Below are 18,406 nucleotides of genomic sequence, written 5' to 3' on the forward strand. Positions count from 1 at the left end.
TCCCTGGGGTTGTTTGGACCCCCTGAGCTTGGCTCTTGGGTGCCATGGTTGGCCCGCTGGCCGGGGTGGCTGCCGGGGCCTGGCGGGCGGTCGGCTGGGGGTGCGTGCTTGGTTGTTGGCGGTGTGTGGGGGTGGTCGGTGGCATGTCCTCTTCATGGTGGGGGGGTGTCCTGTCGGCGGGGCATGGCCTGGGCCGGGTCTGGGGTATTGGCTCTTCTCCGCTCAAGAATGAATGGGTTTACCTCCTGGGTTTGGGCATGGGCTGCCCCCTGTAGAGGGTGGGTACATGTCTTGGACCTGGGGGGTATAGAGTGCATATCGGGAATAAGAATGAAATGTATCGTTATTGTATGTCTTTGAGTGAGTGAATGTGAGATTGAGGTTGGGATTGTGTGATTGTGTCTGTGTATGAATGGGTATTTGTTAGGCCGAGACTCGGACTGCCCCCTCTTTGATACAACTGGGGGTGCTTGGCATCGCGCCCCTATCGCGCGGCCCCCTGGTGGGGTGTGCCCTTGCCTGCCGGCGCGCTTGGGACCCTTGGTATCGGGGGCTGGGCGCTTGGGCGTGTGTCGGCTCGTCCTGGTGTCTGCCTGGTGGGGCTCGGGTCCTCTGGCCCTGTCGGGCCTTGGCCTGGATGGTGTGAGTCCTCGGTGCCCGGGCCTCGGTGCCTGGACCTGGACCTACATCGGTGCGGCGGGTGCCGACGGAGGCCTATGAGTTTGTCGCTGTTGGCCCCGGGGGGTCACTTTATGTGGTTGCTGGTAGGGATCTTCCGGTTCTCCCCTGTGGTCTGTTCTGGGGGGTGGGTGAGTGGTTCGTCCTGTGTGGGTGGCTCTGGGGGCTCCGCGGTCGGGGTCCCTCCTGGGGTCTTGGGCTCTGGTCCCCCCTTTTTCGTCTGCCTCTGGTCTTGGGGGTCGGGTCTCTGCTGCTTCACAGTTACTAATAAATGTTCTATTAGAGAAGCCTTATACACTTATGCATGCTCACAACCACACACAAATAGAAGCAGGGATGCTTATGTAGGCTTTATATGTAGATATATAGATATGTATGTGAGTGTATATTCATGTGTATGTATGTATATAGGCGTAGGTATGGGTATATATATTTATGGAAACTTACTGCAAAGCCATGAATATTTTAAGTTCTTTATACATATGTATTTTGTTGCTGTGTTTTGTCATGTTCTTTGCAGGTGAACAGACAGTAGCCGGGTGTTTTGACGTGTGCTCTCTTTGTGTATATTTCTTATATTTTGGAGTCTTACTTTGTCTTTTCTTTCTTTCTATCCTATTAAAAAAAAAAAAAAAAACCTACACTAGATAGTCACTATAATAAATATTTCATAATAATGGTGTGGAGAGGATGGCTGTAAGGGGAGAAGGGAGGCCATCACAAAAAAAAAACAAAAAAAACTCACTGTGGAGAAAGTGTGCGTGATATAGGCCTGCGCCTCTGTACACCTTTTTAAAAAAACACTTCATCAGTGGATGCTTAAGAACTGTTCTGTCCCCGAAACCTTTGTGAAGAGATGAAGAAGATGAGATGGCTGCAGCGTACGTTTAATTGTGCTGAATGCCATATTTCTGTCCATCAGCTGCTGCAGAAAGGACAGCACGCCACCTAGTGGACATGAGGTGGCCTCTACACCTTTCTCCGTACACCAGTGCTGAAAAGCTGTCCCCTTTGATGTGTACAGCGCTGTGGTGGAGGCAGCACGTGAAAACCTGGATTGTGCGCACCACATCTTGAGAGAGACCCATCCTCTCTAAAACGGATCCGCTCAGCGGCCAAACCCAAAGGTGCTGGCCTATTTCTGGGTAACTCCTGATCGCTCCTCCCACCTGGAGGAGAGCATCCTCCCTCCATGGCAGTTTCTACTGGCGCCCCAATAACAGGCGTCATAGAATTGGGAATCACGGGGCGTTCACGTGCTCAGGAGCCACCAGGAGGTCTGTCAGTCCCTCCTCCCTAACTCAGTTCAGAAACTGTGATATCAGAGGGAGTGGGGAAATTCGTAAAGAAGCATTTTGTGCCATGGGCTGTGAGCAAACGCATCCATCCCTAGCGATGGTTTGTCCCGCGGGCTCAGTGAGAACCATAGATGACACTGAGCGTTCTCTCGTGTATCAAACAAGTCCATGGCCACTCTGCCAAATTTCTGCCATGTCTGAGTCATCAGCTTGGGATAGAGGCTCCAATCCCCGTGACGCGGACCGCCCCTGGACATCACATCCGCCCTTCTGTTCAGAACACCGGGGATGTACACTGCTCTGATGGAGAGCAGATTTTGGTGTGCAACACTCCAAAACATTTATATGAGCTGCTGTGTGGGGTGGTCACAGTGACCCCACAGCTCGAGACATGCATGTGCCTCCCCAGCCTGACAGGGACGCATCTGTGAAGACTGACACGTGTGACCTAGATCTGCTGATGGGGACTCCCTCTGACAGAACAAGAGGGTTTCCCAGTTTCTCAGGTCGATTCTCACGGAGGGGGGCACAGCGATAAACTGTCTCTTCTGCCTCACCGGGTCCACACGTAAACGAGCAAACCACCTCTGGAGGCATTGTACCGTGTGAGCAGATGACATGTCCTTAATAACTTCAAGATGGAAACAGCTCTTATCACTCTGCCGGCTGAAGCCCAGATTTTGCAGGTGTGATGTGAGCGCCTGAATTGCACTGCTGCCACCTGTCTGGAAAACGGGTCAGCAGTAACAGATCGTCCAGATAAAACAGAATTCTCATCCCTGCTCTGTGTAACGGCTGCAGAGCCGGCTCGACCCATTTTGAATGAAATGTTGTCTCACAGTTGAAAATTGACAAATCTAAGATGGGTCTCATCCGTCCGGTCCGTTTTGGGATCAAGAAGTGACGAGAGTAGAACCCTGTGTTTTCCTCTCCTTCTGGAACCCTGGAATTTTTTTTTTTTTTTTTATCAGAATTTCTTGAACTTCTGCGTGGAGAAACGAGATCTGTTCTGGAGATGACAGAAACGTTTCTAAAGTTCCTTCAAACGGGGGGTTTGAGCTGTAACTGCAGCGTGTATCCCCTGCTGATAAGACGGTTCATCCATCTGTCTAGAGTGCCTCTGTGCCATGCTCAGGCTGCGGGCTCACATCCGTGCTGATGTGAGGTGGTGTACACTGAGGGGAGGCGCGTGCGCCCCGAGCATGCAGAGCCGTGTAGTTGAGGGCTGCCGCTGCAGCGGGGGCGTGGCGCTTCTGTGCCACGCTCAGGCTGCGGGCTCATATCCGTGCTGAGACGCGCGTGCCCATGGGCATGCGGAGCCATGTAAGTGAGGGCTGCCGGTGGGGGGGGGCGCGTTTGTCACGCTGCGGTCAAAGGAGGCAGCGCATAGCTTGGGCTGAAAGCGAGGTTTCCCACTGGACTCGGTCTGCTAAAAACATTCACTTTGGCTGCTGTGTCACTCACGCGCCCATTTTGTGTGTTTTTCTCAGGCTGCGGTGATTAAAAACCTGTTTGGAGGACACCGGCTCGCTTTGTTTGGAGGATGTGTGAGGAGAAGCCGCTGTGAGATCATACGAACTGACAGTCAGGCAGAAATCAGACATTTAATTCCAGAATGATGTTTACGTTTTTTTCCAAAACTCAAACCATCATTATGCACACACACATCCTCCGCAATGAATCATTTTGAATCTTCTTTGGGGAAACGCAGCACCGCTGGTTGTCGGGATGAGGAGGGCTGTACTCTGACTGGAGGGGCTGGCAGCGGAGCGGAGCGAGAAGATGCTGCTGCAGCTGTGGCGTGTCTCTGCTGTCTCTAGCCATGGCACTCTCTCCAGCGGGCGGGGGGGTGAGAGGATGGGTGCGGCTTGATCAGATGGCGCACAGTCTCGATACCTCCTCCGACTTCTTTGATTTCTTGAGCATGGCCTTGAAATTGGCTCTGAACAGCGCGTCCATCGTGATGGGGCCTTCCAGCGAGTCCATCTGCAGCTTCTCCGACAGGGAAGGGGAGTGACGAAGCCAGGTGGATCTCTGAACCATTGTCATCCAGGCTGCGATGTGAGACAGGCAAACAGCAGATGAGGCGCACAGGTTGACGGTGACGTCAGACGCCTTGCAGAGGGAGCTCTTAGTCTCCTGAGGCAGGTCTGAATGCATACTGGTGAGCTCGGTTGGAGAGTGACATCACCGTCTGGTCATGCTTCCCCGGAGGCGCAGGATGCTGGTCCAACCTGGACATCTTGCTCCGAGAGCCTCCGCCAGGCTTGGCTCCAGGGGGCACCGAGGGAAATTCTGCTCAGTAAAACCCCTCCACTCTGGTGATAGGCGCAAATGAGGAAACTGGCATTCTCAGTCTACCAGGTCTGGCTGCAGCCTCGTTCCAATAGGACGTCACTGCTGGGAAACGAGACCAGTTGGGATCAGGATGGCGAGCCGGGGTGGAGCCTAAAACCTTCCTGCTAGATCATCCGATCTGGGCGGGGGGAGGAGAGGGACGGAAAAAATTCCCTTCATGTCAGCCGCCTCCTGGATTATGCCAGGCAGCTCCGAGAGGAGGGCACCGACAGCTGGGAGCAGTGTGATTGCCGATGCAAAAAGGCCGGGGGGGGGGGGGGGGGGTGAGCATCCACTCAGCCCCCCTGGTTCCGACACTACACTCTCCAGGAGGGAGTGAGCAGCGGGGGCTGCTGCTGACGTCGCCTGTCCCGGAGGAACCATCCGATTCGCTCCGAGAGTCAGTGTTAAAAAGAAAAAAGGGTCGATGGCGTCGTCCAGCGGGTAGCGACCCACCACTGAAAATATATTCCTCGGCGCTTACCTTGAAACAAGGCTGCTCGTCTGCTTCTTCTCGGGGAGGAAGAACTCATCGGGACGGCAGGAGGTTGGCGTGGTGGGGACCCAGGCAGCCTTAACAAAGGTGGTGCCTCAAGCTGGACAACTTTCCTTCTTCGTTCTTCTGACAGTGCTATTACCTTGCTGAAGAAAAAATGGGAGCCAATTACCTGCTCTTAACGTAATTTATACGGACCGGGTGGGGCCCACACAACAGGTGGGCGTGGACTAAATTTTTCAGTGCGATACTTTGCATGACGGGATAAACCCACCAGCAACAGCCTTAAAGGGCGAAGCCTATACGAAATAGAACTTGTTTTTCATGTTGATTCATCACATTAAACACTGAAGAAACAAGAACATTTCCAGAGATTATTTTCACGTAAACAGCGAATAAAGTAGTTATTTTATAATAATTATGTACGCAATAACAAATCAGTTATCCCAGGTTAGTTAAAAAATGTCAACTGAAATCAGTTCAGACACTGCAACCTAACAGTCCCATCAATTTGCGTTCATTTTTCTCTCATCTATAGACACAACATCCAGTTTAGTTTGTCTTCTTCCACATTTTTGTCTGTTTTCAAACATTTTTCTATTTCAATCACTGTTTGCGTGCACACTGGAGATTGAACTATCTTAAAAGTGCTCAAATTAAACAAAATAACAAATAAAATGTGTTAACTTTGGTTTAGATGGTCGACCTGGGCCTGCTGCTTCATCCTGGATCCTACTTCAGAGATTTGTGGAACATTCTGGACTTTATAGTGGTCAGTGGGGCTCTGGTGGCATTTGCATTTACGTAAGTTAAAAAACTCTCACCTTTTTGACATAACACAAGTAATCTGCTGTTTGATTTGGTCATTTGATCTGTTGTGTAGACAGGAAATACAACATTTAGCAGCAAGTTTACAGGTGCAAGAACAATGTAACTTAGAACTTTGGTTCTCCCCGTTGTCCACCAGAAGGAACCATGAGTTAATAAAGGTGCAGCCTAAAACACATTGAAATTAAAGCTCTCTGTGAAACCTGGTCACTCTGCTAACCTGGGGTATAACTACATGCTTAACTGCAAACTACCCATATGTCACATACAGTATTCATGGCATTTCACTGTGAAGCCAGTCAGATTGAAGGGCTGGATTTAAACGTGGATGCTTTGATACAATTCTTGTCACTTTAAAAACAGTGGAATTGTACAAAATTATCAGTCAAGTCAAGTCAAATGTATTTATAAAGCACATTTAAAAACAGTAGCTGTTACCAAAGGGCTTAACAATAAAATCAAGGCAGTAATTAAAGAAAAAAAAAAGTATTAAATGCATTTAAAAAAAAACGTAACACACAGAACAATAAAATACTAAATCAAATCACACTGTGTTAAAAACCAGAGAAAACAGGTGTGCTTTTAAAAGAGGTTTAAAAACAAGAAGGGAAGGGGCCTGTCTAATGTTGGGGGGTAGATTGTTTCAGAGTTTAGGGCCCATGACTGAAAAAGCCCGATCTCCTCTGAGCTTCAACCTGGTTTTTGGTACAACCAAAAGCAGCTGGTCAGATGATCCCAGCACCCGAGAAGGAACATAAGGTTGAAGAAGGTCAGAGAGGTATGAGGGTGCAAGGCCATTAAAGGTTAGCAGGACAATTTTAAAATCTATTCTGATCTGGGAGTCCTCCTTCACAGGGAGCCAGTGAAGGAAGGACAAAACTGGTGAAATGTGCTCAAACCTACGAGTTCCTGTTAACAGCCGAGCTTCAGCATTTTGGACAAGCTGGAGAAATGAAAGGGAGACCTGACTGACCCCAACATAAAGCTCATTGCAGTAGTCCAGTCAGGTTGTAACAAATGCATGGACTAGTTTTTCAAGGTCAGATCTGGTCAACACGGACTTAAGCTTACCTATCTGCCTTAACTGGAAGAAGATTTTATGCAGAACAGATTTAATCTGTTTGTTAAATTTAAAGTCAGAGTCTAAAACCTTCCTGAGATTTCTAAAAAAGTTCAATCTGGTCCTCTGGACATTCAAAACAACAACAACAACAACAAAAAACAAAGCAAAAATTTTTTAGCTACGTTTCGTCTTTCATCCGAAAGACTTCCTCAGTCTGAGGTGCTGTATTCAGCTTAGTCTCTTAAATAGCACCTTCTCAGAGTGGATCAACCAGTTTGCTGCTGACAACCAAAACCAGCTGCTCACATGGTCAAGAAGGCCCATCAGCCTAACAATGGATCATTAGCACACTGATGGCTGTTTACTATTCACAGGGGGTTGAGTGATACTAGTAATAACAGCAATGTAAGAGGGGGACAGTTGAACCCAGAGGCCTCCCCCCCATTTAATGATGGACAATTTCTTTTCACAAAGATGGCCTCCTTTACTCCTCTCTCAAACCATTGTTCCTCTCTGTCCAGGATGTGAACATCTTTATCCCTGAAAGAGTGACCGCTGGCCTGGAGATGAGTGTAGACCGCAGAATCCTGGCCAGATGTTGTTGATCTTCTGTGCTGGGCCATCCTTTTGGCCAGTGGCTGTTTAGTTTCCCCGATGTAAGACTGATCACAGCCCTCCTGACACTGAACAGCATACACAATATTACTCTGTGCCGGGGGACTGGATCTTTGGGATGAACCAGTCTTTGCCGAAATGTATTTTGTGGTTTAAAAGCCACTAACACCATTATGTTTAGAAAATAAACATCTCAGTTTCTCTGATACTCCCTCAACATACGGAATGACCACTGGTCTGGGTCTGGGTTCCTCCTTTTCACCTGATGGCTGACTGGAGTCCTGTTTGGGTTTCTTCACTGCTTTCAGGAAGGCCCAGTTAGGATATCCACATTGCTCTAGAGCCTATCTTGTGTGAAAAAAAATCTAAAAAAGTTCAATGTGGTCCTCTGGACATTCAAAAAAAAAACAAAGCAAAAAAATGTAGATACGTTTCGTCTTTCATCCGAAAGACTTCCTCAGTTTTTTTTGTTTTTTTTTAATGTCCAGAGGACCAGATTGAACTTTTTTAGATTTTTCTACCTGGATTATTAAGCATGCATCAGGATATTTTGAACCACTTTGGCCAGGATTGCCTCAAACTAGTTAGAGAGTTTGAGAAAACAGCAAGGAAGAGGACATACTACAGGAACCACTTGCGATTCAACCTCAGATGTCGACAAAGTGGCATCATTCCCAAGAGCTGGAACTAAAATCGTCGGTCAGCGGGCACCGGGCAAGCAAGATCCTTCAGAAGGCACAGACCCAGCTGCTGAATGAATGGGTGAAACAGACCAATTTTACTATTGAGGCCTTGAAGCTCAAAGAAGAGCACATTAAACAAAAACTAACAACGTGTCTAGATCAGACCACACTTCAGCAAGTGTTGGACTGTACAGATCAGGCACGCTTAGCACAGCATATCAAGTCCAAGACTCAACAACAAAACAAGTTTAACTTACTAATAACTCATCAACACCATCACAATGCCAATAACAACACATTCAGTGTAGGACAACCCTCCAGTAGTCAATTACATGCCAGGGAGACAGAAAAGTGGGTGAAGAAGTTATCTGACAGAGAGCTCACCCAGCCGGAGACAGAGATTCTTGCCAGGGGACTGAACTTTGCAGTTGCACCAAGTAGACTTCCTCTGGTGGAGATGATCACAGCCACAGAATCAGCCATCCGCAACAACAAAATGAAAGAGGGTGAAGCAGAACAGCTCAGAATCAAAGTTTCAGCCGGCCTCAGCAATGCCAAACCACCACCTTCCAACATCACTAGAGAGGAGAGGGATGCACTCATCACTCTTAGCAAGGACAAAAACATCATCGTTTTCCCAGCAGACAAAGGAAGGTGCACAGTGATTTTGAACCAGAAAGACTATCATGAGAAAGTTGACACTCCTTAGTGACTTAACCACTTATGAACCTCTGAAAAGAGATCCAGGAAGTGGTTACAAGAAGAAGTTAATAGATTGCCTGAAAATTTGGAGCAGGACAAGGCTATTGCCCGTATTCGGTACCACAAACGGTACCCAGGAGAGGCCACACCTAGTCTGTATGGTTTACCTAAAATCCACAAACAAGGTGTACCTTTAAGACCAATTGTTAGCATGATTAACTCTGCCACTTACAATGTTTCCAAATATCTGGCGTCTGTACTTATCTCTTTAGTTGGCAGCTCAGAACACCATATACAGAACACCATAGACTTTGTGGATAAGGTGAGGGATGTCATCATGGAGACTGATGAAACAATGGTCTGTTTTGATGTCACATCACTCTTTATGTGCATTCCTGTTGATGATGCAGTAGAGGTGGTCAGTTTAAGATTAAAATCAGACACCACTCTGAGCAGCAGGACCATGCTTTCCACAGAACAGCTGTGTCAACTCTTGAAACTGTGCCTGCAGTCAACCTACTTCACATATGGGGAGCAATATTATAGGCAGAAACATGGGTGTGCTATGGGGTATCCAGTTTCTCCTATTGTTGCCAACCTACACATGGAGGAGGTAGAAAAGAGAGCCTTGACGTCCTTTTCAGGGACACCACCAAGTCATTGGTTCAGGTATGTTGATGACACCTGGGTTAAAATTAAATCTCAAGAAGTCCAACATTTTACTGACCACATCAACTCTGTGGATAAATACATCAAGTTCACATGAGAAGATGAAAAAAATGTCAGGTTGGCTTTCTTGGACTGTGAGGTCTCAGTCTCTGTTAGAGGACATTTGCAAACTGAGGTGTACCGCAAACCCACCCACACAGACCAGTATTTGCAGTTTGACTCCCATCACCCTTTGGAGCACAAGTTAGGAGTCATCAGGACTCAGTATCACAGAGCAGACAGTGTCCCCACTAACTCAGGAGCCAGGCAGAAGGAGAAATCCCACACAAGACAGGCTCTAGAGCAATGTGGATATCCTAACTGGGCCTTCCTGAAAGCAGAAAAGAAACCCAAACAGGACTCCAGTCAGCCATCAGGTTAAAAGGAGGAACCCAGACCTAGACCAGTGGTCATTCCGTATGTTGAGGGAGTATCAGAGAAACTGAAATGTTTATTTTCTAAACATAACATCCCAGTGGCTTTTAAACCCCAAAATACATTACGGCAAAGACTTGTTCATCCCAAAGATCCAATCCCCCGGCACAAACAGAGTAATATTGTGTATGCTGTTCAGTGTCAGGATCAGTCAGGATCCATTGTTAGGCTGATGGTCCTGATCAGTCTTACATCGGGGAAACTAAACAGCCACTGGCCAAAAGGATGGCCCAGCACAGAAGACCAACATCATCAGGCCAGGATACTTTTGACATCAGTATATCCCACATGATGACTAATGGCACAAAATGAGCCATTGTTATATGTAAGCTCACACTGTGACCCCTATCAAATTCCATCAAGTGCTGCTCATGCTATCTAATGTATCTACGAGTTATTTTCTGTTTTGACTAGTGGATACTCCATTAACAGCCAAATAACATTATTGCTGTTCTCGTGATTCCACCACTTATTCCCTCTGGCTCCTGTTCTTGATGTTATAGCTCCTTGTAAACTGAATAATTAATGCACTCAACACTGGTATTCATATGTGCCAAATGATGTCCAAATTGTATCATTATTTTCAATTTGGTGCTCATCATTTTACAGAGAAACATTGTTCTCAAGCCAGCACTGAAGACAGTTTAATGTAGGTGAGAGGTGTGTGGCCATGGTTCAGTCTTACCTCCCTCTCTGCTGGGCCTATGATGCAGTTGCAAAAGAAAAATGTTTCTAAGCACTGCAATAAAATGGAAGAAAAAAGAACCAATAACATGATGCAAAGGCCAAGGAAAAGTTCAGACCTGAACCTTTCTGATAGTCTATTTCAGGGGTTTCCAACTCTGGCCATCGAGGAACATTATCCTGCATTCCACAAAGTTAAGTCAGGTCCTCTGGATGGTTTCTTTTTGTTGAAACGTTTCACCTTTCATCCAAAAGACTGGTGAAGTCTTTTGGATGATGATAGTCCACCCTCATCGGCAGGGGAGAGAGCAGACTCCAGAAACCATCTGAACACCATCAAACTGGTTGACCTACTATGTTAGGTGCTATTTATAAGACTGAGTTTGTTGTGGCTCTTCGGACTGATTAAGTCTTTTGGATAAAAGATGAAATGTTTCAACTAAAAGAAAGCGTTCAGAGGACCTGACTTAACTTTGTTGGATTATTTTACCTGGATCACTGAGCATGAATGAGCACACTGCTCTGCATGTTTCAGTTATTTCCCTGCCCCCACACACTTGATTCAGTGATTTAATTACTTATTTAAGTTCTGCAGAAGCCTGTTAATCACCCATTCATTCAGATCAGGTGTGTTGGAACAGATAAACATCTAAAGCATGCAGGATGGTGTTCCTCAAGTACCATGGTTGGGAACTACTGAGAGTTGGACTGTTGGATTTAAATATATTTCTATAAATCTCAGTTATTGTAGCAAAGTTTAAAGAGTGAGCCTTTATTCCTCCAGAACATGGAAGATCTTCAGTTACTTCAAGCTATTCAATTATGAAATGCTCTTAAGTTTTCTAATTTGCCATTAAAGACGAGTAAGGATACTTTAAACAGGCCATGTTTTGCCTGTTGTTGTTTGGACAAAGTAATATCTTCTAAACGATAGAAGATTCAGAAGCTTAAGGAAGGGGGTAAAATAATCCAGTTTTCTTGCACGTCTTCTTATTGCTGCTAAAAATAAGTGATTAATAAAAACTGTTGGATCACTCAATGCGTAATAATATGTTACATCATGCTCAGATATTCACTGTACATGTACTACAGTATATACCTTGTTTTTAAAGCCAGTGATGACTAAATACTTTTATGAAATTACATTTTAGTTGAACAAAAGGGTGTAACAGTCTTACCAAGACTTTTAACTATGATGGAGCTTGAGAGCCACACTAAGGAAAACAAAAAACAAAAACAACATTGCCATGCTAAGAAAAAAAAAATTAAAAGCCATAAAATTACGAGAAAAAAGTCTTACTATTACGAGAATAAAGTCTTAATATTTCAAGAATAAAGTTGTACAAGACTTTTTTTAACAGCTTTTATTTTTTTATTTTTATTTTTTCCACGAGTGGGATCCACAATGCAACTTGTCAATCAGTCCAGTAGGCGTGTCAGCAAATGACCGATCCAAAACTAAATGAGCTGTAATATTATCCAAACTCCGACACAATAAAGCAGGGTTTACCAAATTTTAACTGTAGTACCTGTACAATGAAGAATGTTGAGCATCTTGTTAAGTTATACTTTGGTATTGGTTTTACAAATAAGGAAACAGCTAATCTGTCAGCATATCAGCATCATATTATTATCAGTATCAGGATGTTGAACCTGCTTACAGTAAGGTGGTACGCTCTGATGGGCTGCAGCAGCTCTCTGCAGGTAAGGAGCATTTAGCTTTGGATTGGTCATTTGCTGACACGCCTACTGGATTGATTGACAGGTCGCGTTGTGGATCCGACTCATGGGAGAAAAAATGAATAAATGAGAGCTGTAAAAAAAAAGAAGTCTCGTACGACTTTATTCTCCTATTATTAAGACTTTATTCTCGTAATACTACTTTATTCTCATAATTTTATGGCTTTTATTTTATTTTTTTCTTTGCGTGGCCCTAAAGCTCCATCGTATTTAACAGATGTTGATGACTATATGTTTATTATTTAATGGATGAAGCCCTCATAATGTTCTGGTCACAGCTTTTATTTGACTGCTAATTAACACAACCATTAACAGCTGAGAACATTTAAGGATTGTTTCACACATGAATGTGAATGTCAGCCGACACTAGCTAGAAATTTGCTGCTGAATATAAAGCAGAATTAATCCTGAAGAAGTGAGAGCCTTGTAAGTGCTCCATTGGTGCTTCAATGTATATTTTTGATCTCTGTCTCTTCCTGTTTCTGTTCTTTGATCTCTGTGAAGGAGCTTCATGGGGTAATGTCTTCTCTACCTCTCTCACTGTGCTTGTCTTTGTCATTTTCTTCATGTATGTGAAAAAGAATACATACATGGCTTGCACTGCAAAACCAAGTCATTTCCTCACATGTTCGAACTCACAAGTGCCACAAATCTGCACCAACGTTTATCACTTTCCTTCTTTATTTGTGTTTGGTCAAGTTTACAAATGTATTTTTTGCATAGTCTTTCTAATTTAGAGGCAAACAACTAAATAACTAAAAGATTGTCTGCCTATAAAAATATTTGTAATAGCCTGAATGTTGATTGTTTTATGATCCGTACTAGTAGTCTTGCCTATAAACTCCACAAACATCTAGATTTCAAAAAATGTCCACCACAAGTCCTGACATCATTTCATAACAGAATTTATCCACCTTATTCCCAGCCCCCATAGTACCTTGTATGAATTATGGGCGCAACGGCGCAGACCAGAACCGGCGTTTATTCATGTGCGAACAGTACAAGCTAATGTAGTTTCTCTGAGCATTGTGGATTTAATTTAAACATGTAGGAACACCACCTATCAGAGCTCAAATAGGACAATATAATCATACCACTGAGGACGAGGGATGGAGAATGAGCTGAAGAAGTGGCTACTAGCATACTTAGCATATTTATTAGCATATTTAGCTACATCTACTAGCATATTTAGCTACATCTACTAGCATATTTAGTTACTTCGTTGACTCAGTTATTCTGACAGTGAAGTGATGAACAACCTGAAATGCTCTGACGTGTATCAGTATCTACACAGTAATAAGGTTGGTGGTGTTTTGTTAAAAGAGGTGGGACACAATCTTATTGACCTTAAATCAGACACAGAGCCCAGTCAAACCTTAAAGTCCTCCATGACTGCGCTTTGATTAATTACAGAGAAAATCATAAAACTAAAGACGACCAAATACTATAAAGCTGTGACCTCCATACACTTGAAACCATCCCTGATACTATCGTCACTGTTTTCAATCCTTCTGAGGATCCACCGTCTCTTCTCCGGTGGTTTATTATTGTCCAGACACAAAGTAGGATGCAGGTTTTCCTCCGATGGCCGTTTGTCAACAAAGTGAAATGAGCACACAGTTTTGGGTGGTCTCTTCAAGTTCACATTTTTCAGCCACATTCTTCTTAATTCCTCATCTGTAGGTAGGAGATGTAAACTCCAGTTCTTTTCACAGGAACTCTTCTTGTTTTGGGTCCATGTTAAAAACTCTGTTGTTGTAGCCACGGATTTAGTTTGGTCTGGTTGTTCCTGCAGCTGTGAACACAACAGGTATCTGAACTCAGCACGGCTATTTTAGTAAACTTTATGGTTGTTAAATAAATGTCAACAAAACAAAACCAACATTTTATCTGCTAAACTGAATGCAAATTACTTTCAAATAAACTGTGGTCTGTGCTCCACTACCATGGTTAACCAATTCCTACTGCTACTTCCTGTCTGACATGAAGTTGTTCATTTAAACAGTACATCCCTCAGAAATAATGTGGATAAATAAATAAAATTAAAAAAACAACATAAAATTACTTTGTGGCCCATCTGAAACTAACAGTCATTGTTTTTAATTTTGGATTGGGCACTTGGAGTAGTTTTTGTCCCCCATCGTGGAGTGAGAAGGAGGAACTGAAAATATGCTCCATCCATTCGTGCATGTAGTGAGCATGATAATTTGAAAAACTAGTGACTGACTTTCATGTTGGTTTGTGGCTTTGTCTGGGCATAAGAAACGTTCCTATCAAAAAGTGGGCTGCCATGTCAAAATCCAAGTTGGCCACCACCATATAATATACAGTAGTCCCTCGCTACTTCACAGTTCATTTTTTGCGGATTCGCATTATCGCGGTTTTTCAAAATACGATTGGACTTGACGATTGGCTGATTGATGGATGAGCCACGGACTGTTTATTTAAAATAATTATTTTAAATTATTTTGCACCATGTGTGCAGCCCACAAGTGCAGGGGAAGCTCCCTCCTGCAGCTGATCAGCTGATCTTCTTCTCTGACACGCACACATTTCTTCTGCTGCATCTTTGTGAAGGGTTAACCCTTTGCTGTCCAGATGCACCGATTGACTTTTGTCTTCCAACTTAAAATTCAAAGTATGCCACATTGTAAAATATAATCACAAAATATAAAAGTGTTAACGCTATTTTTTTAAATTATTTTAGAATTTCTATGTTCAATTGTTTCAGTGTAATTGATCAAGAAGTACATTTCTGCTCTGTGCTGCAGCGCTGCATGAAGGGTTAACCTTTGATGTCCTGCTGCACTTCTCTTCTCTACAATTTAAATTTAAACACTGTAACATTTTAATTAAACAACCCATGCTGCATGAATTGTTTAATAAAAATGTTACAGTATTTAAATTGTTTATTTAAGGAGGGAGATTGGGAATAACAGGTGATGAGTGTGATTGCAGCCTGGCACGTCATGACAAAGTTTACTGAACTGGAACTGAACTTGGACTAGTCTGTCTACTTCGCTATTTTTCACTTATCGCGGGGGGGGGGGGGGGGGGGGACAGGATACAGAACATCCGCAATAATCGAGGGACTACTGTAAATGCAAACCAAATGATTTGAGAAAACTATGCATTCTAGTTTTTATTTTGCTCCAAAGTATTTATTTATTTATTTTGGCTGCTCCCTTCTTAAGGGGTCGCCACAGTGAACTAACTCGCACAAAGACTTGGCACCTGTTTTTACTCCTGAGGCCCTTCCTGACGTAACCACAGACAACAGGCCTACCACAGCTCTCTGTGTGGAGCAGAGAGCTGCCATCTAGGGTAGGGAGAGCAGAAGAAGGAGTTAAGGACCTTGTCAAGGGCACAGAGTGGGGAAATGAGGGTGGAGGCAGGTGTGGATGCATTTTGATTTTGCCGGTCTGAGGGGTGAGACCGGAGACTTTATGATCACAGGCTTGCCTTCTCTGACCTCTGTGCCACCACTCCCCAATATTGCTTAAAAGTATAGTTTCCTCAAATGACTGGGGTGGCCTCAGATTAATCTTATGTGGTCAAGGCCACCATTGGCCACCCCCTGGCTCCTCTGTTGCACCTAGTGTTGGATAAAATGCTCCCTCCACTCACAAGGATCCATCACTCTGTGCTGCCTTGGACAAGAAAAAAAGCAAACCTACCTCTGTTCTTCTCCACAGTGTAAATTATACCCACTTGCACCAAGAATTTTAAGGTTTACTTGCATTCCCTGTTCAATTCCAGTCCAGAGAAACACTCGTCGTCTGAGATGTTTTTTCCTGTACTGGACCACATCTGGGATATGAAGTGAAATTGCTTGTAAGGATTGGCCCTTTTTGCAGTGTACTGTTGTGCCTGAGACACTCATCCTGTCGCTCATATGATCTGCTTGTAGACCTCATGTTGCTCAGACCCAAGCTTATTTCTCCTCACCATCCTTGCTACATTCATTAACATCATACTGTCATACTGTCATTCATTAACGTCCTCTAGACAGAGCTGTTCTCATCAGCATGTTGCTTTGCCACTGCTCTGTCTGTACTGGAATTACACCATCAATTTCATTTTCTTTATTATTAATTCATCAGAAGCTCACTAATGTAACAAACAACCACTGCTGAAGGGCATGAGTTGGTCTCAGAGGATTCAAAAAGCGTTCAATACAAAAACAACTGGACTTTATTTGTAACAGAAGACGTTTTGCTCCTCATCCGAGGAGCTTTCTCAATTCAAAGAGCAGAGTGTGAGAGATTCAGGTTATAAGGCTGACTGAGATAAGACACACACACATATGTAGATTGGCAATTCAGTCTCAGAGGATATCGATCTCCTCTGTGAACCTACATGCACATTAGGCAGACTGTGGGACACGTGGGTTCTGGACTATGTATGTTAGTAGCAGGACCGTATAGTTGCATAACGTCCATGTCCACACAGTTTGTCCAACTCTGCCCTGTCACACAGCAACATACTGTAGACCAGGATACTGTACATGTAGCTTGGTTTCATGCATGTGTCAAACAATATTTGTGAATACTTGAAATGTTAGTGAATTTTCTTTACAATGCATTTTAGTCATAGATGCAAAAAAATGCATAAACTCAGTGTTGCAATTTAAAGTAAATCAGAATTAAAACAATTTTGCTGCAAACTGAAACAGAAAATGTGCACATTAAAATTATATATATATATATATATATATATATATATATATATATATGTACTTTGAAATTGAACTCATTTGAAAAAGATTTGAGATGTGTCAAAAATGCTACATAAAATAAAGAGGTGGCATAAAATTAAAGTAGCATTGATCCAGATTGCCTTTATGTTTGCATGAAAATAAAATTAAAAAAAGGAGCAAACACTGGAGTTCCTTGAATGACCATGTTAGGCAAACTCCAAGAATTAAAGATAATGTTTCTGTGTCACAGGTACAGATACTGATTCTAGTTTGGGTTGGTGTCTTCTTTGCTATGAGTAGCTTAATTATTGTGTTTTGCTGCTCTCCTCGTCTCCAGATTTACGGTTTTACATTTCCTTCCAGTCTGGGGTTATCCAAAATGGAAAAAAGATGAATAAATTGGGATTTAATAGTTTGCTAATGAGAGCAAAAACAGCCACATTTGAAAAAAAAGTAGAGAAGTACACAATAAAACAGTGAGTCATATGATTTATCCATCTCCAATACAACACAAACATCTGTGTCCATCGTCAAAGGACACTTTCAGTCTTCATGGGTTAAAGTAATCAGACTTTGCAAGCAAACAGCCCTTATTTAAATCAAGAATTGATCAGTTGGTGGATCAACAGGCTTTCTGCAATCATTGGAAATGGCTTCAGATCTTCAGGGTAGCGCATACATGTTCAGGATTCTCCCATAGGTGGTCTCCGTCACTGACCAATTGAAAGGGTGTAACACTGACCAGGGCAGATGTGTTATGAATGACCTTTTTCACTGGCTGGAGCACTCCTCGGTTGAGGGTTAAGCCCAGTCGACACAAAGGTTGTTCTTTGTTCCCTTATGAGTTTGAAGATGACTAAGGGCATGTAGAAGAAGTGTCTGGTCTTGTGAAGACCAGTGGCACATCTCACCTGTAAATTCAGGGCCTGATTCCAAAGAGGAGAACCGTGCTGAGGCATATCTTACTAGAAGTTGCTACAGGAAGGTTGGCACTATGAGTTAGATCCTGAGGCCACCTCACAAATCGATAATCCCACAAAGGGACGGGCAGAAGATCACCCTGGAGCCTTCAAGTTTCCTTGCAGTGTTGACATGATGTGAAACATCGGGCCTTGTTGAAGGAGTCCAGCTGGATATCAATCATTTTATGGACACTAAAATCGTCTGAACAGACAGGTGGAACTGTGGAAACACGTCCCACTCCAGGGCAGGTGGAGGTAGAAATAACTTTGTGTCATCCTTAGTGATCAGCAATTTAGCAGTGATCTCTGATATACCCTTAGTTCACCAAGATAATGTAAACCTACTTGATCTTATTTTAAAGAGGCTTGGTTGACCTTTGTACTTCTTGGAAGATCACACATTGTTCTTTGTGGCTTCTACAGGTACTCTTGAGTTGATGCACACATTGGCCAGAGGGCCTGTTTTGTGTCCCCCCCC

General features: G+C 43.8%; 1 protein-coding gene across 1 annotated transcript in view; it reads left to right on the forward strand.

Moving 5' to 3' along the window:
• Positions 1-18,406, forward strand: part of cacna1ba (calcium channel, voltage-dependent, N type, alpha 1B subunit, a) — a 668,325-nt gene that overhangs the window by 392,947 nt on the left and 256,972 nt on the right. The window contains exons 29-30 of the mRNA XM_037680745.1: positions 5,507-5,613; positions 12,772-12,783. Coding sequence (XP_037536673.1) covers positions 5,507-5,613; positions 12,772-12,783 — 119 coding nt within the window. The remainder of the gene's footprint in view (positions 1-5,506; positions 5,614-12,771; positions 12,784-18,406) is intronic.

The sequence above is a fragment of the Nematolebias whitei genome, chromosome 8 (assembly GCF_014905685.2).
Source record: "Nematolebias whitei isolate Nwh7 chromosome 8, NemWhi1, whole genome shotgun sequence".
NCBI classification, from domain to species: Eukaryota; Metazoa; Chordata; class Actinopteri; order Cyprinodontiformes; family Rivulidae; genus Nematolebias; species Nematolebias whitei.